General features: G+C 39.7%; 1 protein-coding gene across 1 annotated transcript; it reads left to right on the top strand.

Moving 5' to 3' along the window:
- The first annotated feature begins 2,549 nt into the window (after positions 1-2,549).
- LOC112460309 lies at positions 2,550-3,671 on the top strand. The gene has a single exon (XM_025024979.1). It carries the CDS (start codon positions 2,550-2,552, stop codon positions 3,669-3,671), a length of 1,122 nt encoding a protein of 373 aa, XP_024880747.1.
- Positions 3,672-4,285: the final 614 nt, after the last annotated feature.

A 4,285-nucleotide genomic window follows, 5' to 3' on the forward strand; every position in this document is an offset into this window, starting at 1 on the left:
CGAATATTCGGATAACGGATATAACGAATATTCGTTATCCGGATCATCCGATATATAAATATTTAAATAATCTGTAACAAAATGTTCAAATATCTCGGATATCTGGCTAGTGCAGATATCCGAAAATAGCGTAGATATGAGGATATTCGGATAATATATGAACATTGTTCTTTCGTGAACACGTAAATATTGCACAATGTCAGATTTGTTTGCAATCTGACCGATGAGCATTGTATTCTTCTTAAAAGGGTATTCGCATTCGAAGTGTCGAAAAATAGGCGTATTTCACAATTTTTTTGCGGGAGCCTAATGTATTGGCTACTTACAAGGATTTTACATGGATTATATCTACCTCCAAGGAGCTACTTTTGTTTTACTTACGTAATGAGAGAGCCATGATTCCTTAATCTCCTGGAAATTAACAAAATGTTGTGAGCGCACAACGAATTAAGGAATAAGTATCGCACTTGGCAACTCCGAGTTACCGCCTATCAAAAATATGAGCCTAACGACGAAGACCGCTGACGCGAAGAGCTACGCGAGTTTCGGGAATGACCAAATATGGTCATCCCGGACATCCTGTCCGTCAGACCATTGAACCAGGTATCAAAAACGCTGACAGCCAAGTCAGCAATACCGAGCAGGTAAAGAGCCCGCCGTCCCGAGGAGCGGCGGGCAGTCAGAGAAAAGAAACAAAGCGCGTACCGCGAGTCAATCGATCGTTGCATTACTAAGACCCGCAAGTCAGGGTAAAGACTCATTGACAAGTGTTTAGAATAAAGAAGCCGTTTATTATATAAAGAAGACGCATATCTTGTTCATGTTTTATCATAGTTTCACACAGAGTCATTTGATGTTTTGCAATCGATGTTGGGAGCATGTCGATCGCAATCATTTTGCAAATAGCCACGGTAATATCCTCTGCACGTCTAGAATTCACAGGTTTTTTCGTTGAAATAATATTTTGAGATGTAGTGAAGCGCCTTTTCTTGCTTTTAGGTTCTGACTGATCACATTCTTGGTCTAGGCCATTAGAACTCGAGTCAGAATCGCTCATGGTTTGCCTAGAAATCAGTAAAGTTTTGAAATTTTTATATCCTAAATTTATAGTTAATAATTTTTATCTCTAAATTGTGAATCGATCTGAAATTTAGTCCCGAACTTTAAAAGAGAATACAGAATATGAGATATATACACGGAGAGAATTTTCTCTTAAAATTTACTTTGAAATCATGGTAGTTGTGGGACAACATGTACCACCAAGAATTTTATGCGAGCTATCCTGATTAATATCTACCATAATAAAAAATATTAATATCTATTACATTAAAAGATAAATTACGTTTGGTTAATTTTACTAAAATATATCTATGAAATTTCAATAATTTTTCAAAATTTACCAATCTGCTTGGTAATTTTTATCACGTTGTTTGTAAAATGTCTTTTGTATATTTTAAAAATTCCTTGGTTACCAAGTTGTCCCAAGTTTGTAGTGAATTTAAGAGTAAAATATAAAAAAAAATATTTCTCCGTGTACAAATATTAAATTTTATCAACTTCGTAGCATTTTGACAAACTCTCTAGAACATCCTTAAGTTATATACTGTTCTAACATTGAAAAGGGAAACATCAGAAAACGTTGAATAGTATCGAAAATACGGCAGCGTTAAAAATAAAAAACTTACCTGTGAATACGTGACGATGAAGCTCCGAGCACTACTTTGTGTTTCTTATTATAATGGTTCTACAGACATGTCGTGAAACCTTTATGAGACAGTTTTGACTCACAGTACTTGCATGCCGCCTCGTTATTGTCGGCTGATGGCATAAAATGCTGCCACACTTTACTTTTCTCCATCGCTGAAAGAGTCAGATGTTCTAACTTTTGCTGCGTGCTCAGTTTCTATCCAGAATACCGATTGAAATAGTATTAACTAAATTTCAAACCTTTGTATGGCTGTTACTGGCTTCCCTACACCAAGTGCTTGCTAATGGTCGTGCGTCTATGCCGCCTATACGACACTGCTGTACTAGACGCTCGACCAAGGTGAAATCAACAAATACGTAGCACAAATAAATACGTAAGTCGAAAAGTGTTATGTTGACATAATAAAATTTAAAGTTTAGCATGATAGCCGCATATAATAGAATTAAGGTTTTCAGTTTTCTACTTGTAGAGAAATGTACCACATTTGTCTCCGCAAAGCATAAAATTTTCTTTCTGCTTTCCACCAACGCAAAGTATGCATATCTGCGTGCGCATTATTTTAATATCAGAAATATTCGGATAATACGTATGTATATTCAAAATATCCGAATAATACGGAGCGTGTTATTCGGATAATACGAATAACCAGTTATCCGAATGACCGAATAGTTATTATCCAAATATTCGGCTATTCGAATAATTTTTATTTTAACTGATTATCCGAATATCCGAATATCCGGATATCACGAATATTCGAATTTTAATCGCACCACTACTTTGGACAGTAAACGATGTCCCATTCTGAGACGAAGAATAGCGGAAAGAACAAAAACGATTAACTATGGTTAACGAACTTTCAGAATTTCTACGCATATGTCATGTTAACTGTCAATCGTTAATGGCTCACCTTGACGAGTTCCAAGCCTATTTTGGTCCCACAGGATATCACATAATATGCCTATCCGAGACCTGGCTGAAGCCTGCTGTTTCGGATGATCTTATCTCACTGCGTGGGTACCAGATTTTCAGATGCGACAGGCGGGGTAGGAATGGCGGTGGAGTTGCTTTTTACATCTCCAACTCCCTTCAGGCAAGGATCCTGCTTCATTCGGAAGGTGTATGTGACGGAAGACCTGAATTTCTAGTGGCCGAAATCTCTGTGGGTAGTAGTTCTAAGATACTCCTGGCGGTGGTTTATCGGCCGCCTCATTGTGGATACTTACGAGAATTTTTAGATGCATTCGCGGATCTCTCTACCGGCTACAAGCACTTGATAATCTTTGGCGACTTCAATGCTGATCTGTGCTCTACCACTTTTGACTCGACTCAAATCTTAACTTTCATTGAAGCCACGAACCTCTACTTGGTTCCTTATGCCCCAACCCATCACACTCGTTCGTCTTCCACACTTCTAGACTTATGTATCGTTGATGATGCTGATAAATTGATTTCCTATGGGCAATGCGACGCATGTTTCTTGTCTGCCCATGATCTCATCAGCATCAAATACAGGGTCAGAATTGAGCGTCACCTCAGACGCGAGATTGTGGTGCGTGATTTCCGTTCTTTTGACATTGATGACTTCTTAAATGATCTGAGAGGATATGACTGGAACGTACTGTATCAGGCTGACAACATCGACAGCAAGGTTTTGTTTCTGAGTGATGCTCTTACTGAGTGCTACGACAGGCATGCGCCCCTACGAATCATCCAGCCCAAGCATTTTCCTGCTCCCTGGCTTACGCCAGACATCAAATCTGTGATGAAGACTAGAGACAGAGCGAGGAGAGTCTGGAAGAGAAGTAAGACCAATGCGAACTACACCAGATATAAGATCCTAAGAAATCAGGCTCAGGCTTTAGTACGTTCCGCCAAGGAAAAATATTATCTGAACGCCTTTCAGGACAGCAGCGAACCGACTGCTATATGGAAGAAGCTTAGGCATCTTGGTCTTTTAAAATAAAAAAATGTAGATAAAAAACTCATCTTCCCTACGGACGAACTCAATGAGTTCTTCGCAAATGTTGCGGCAGGCTCTGACGGACAGCAGACACACCACCTTGTCTATCTCGGCGAAGAAACTTACGAAGACTCCAAATTCTATTGGAGTGACATTGAGGAAACTGCTGTGGCAAAAGTTTTGCTTCGAATCAAATCTGATGCGGTTGGAGTCGACGGACTGTCTTGCAAACTTTTCATTCGGGCTCTACCTTGCGTCCTTCCGGTTTTAACACATATTTTCAATTTCAGCCTGACATACGGTGTTTACCCTCGAACTTGGAAGACAGCTATCATCTGCCCGATTCCGAAGGTTAAATGTCCGTCGGAAATGCGAGATTATAGGCCAATTTCGATTCTTTGCGCGGTCTCAAAGGCATTGGAGCGCATCGCGACTGAGCAGATATCGCGCTATATGGAAGAAACGGGCGCCTTGGATCCATTTCAATCTGCGTATAGGAAAGGACTTTCCACACAGTCTGCGTTAATTCGCGTACTTGATGATGTGAGACAGGCTGCAGATGGTAGGATGGTGACAGTCGCGGTCTTTTTTGATTTCACCAAAGCATTCGATTATGT

Source organism: Temnothorax curvispinosus, unplaced genomic scaffold (genome assembly GCF_003070985.1).
Source record: "Temnothorax curvispinosus isolate PA1 unplaced genomic scaffold, ASM307098v1 QBEX01000162.1, whole genome shotgun sequence".
Taxonomy (NCBI): Eukaryota; Metazoa; Arthropoda; class Insecta; order Hymenoptera; family Formicidae; genus Temnothorax; species Temnothorax curvispinosus.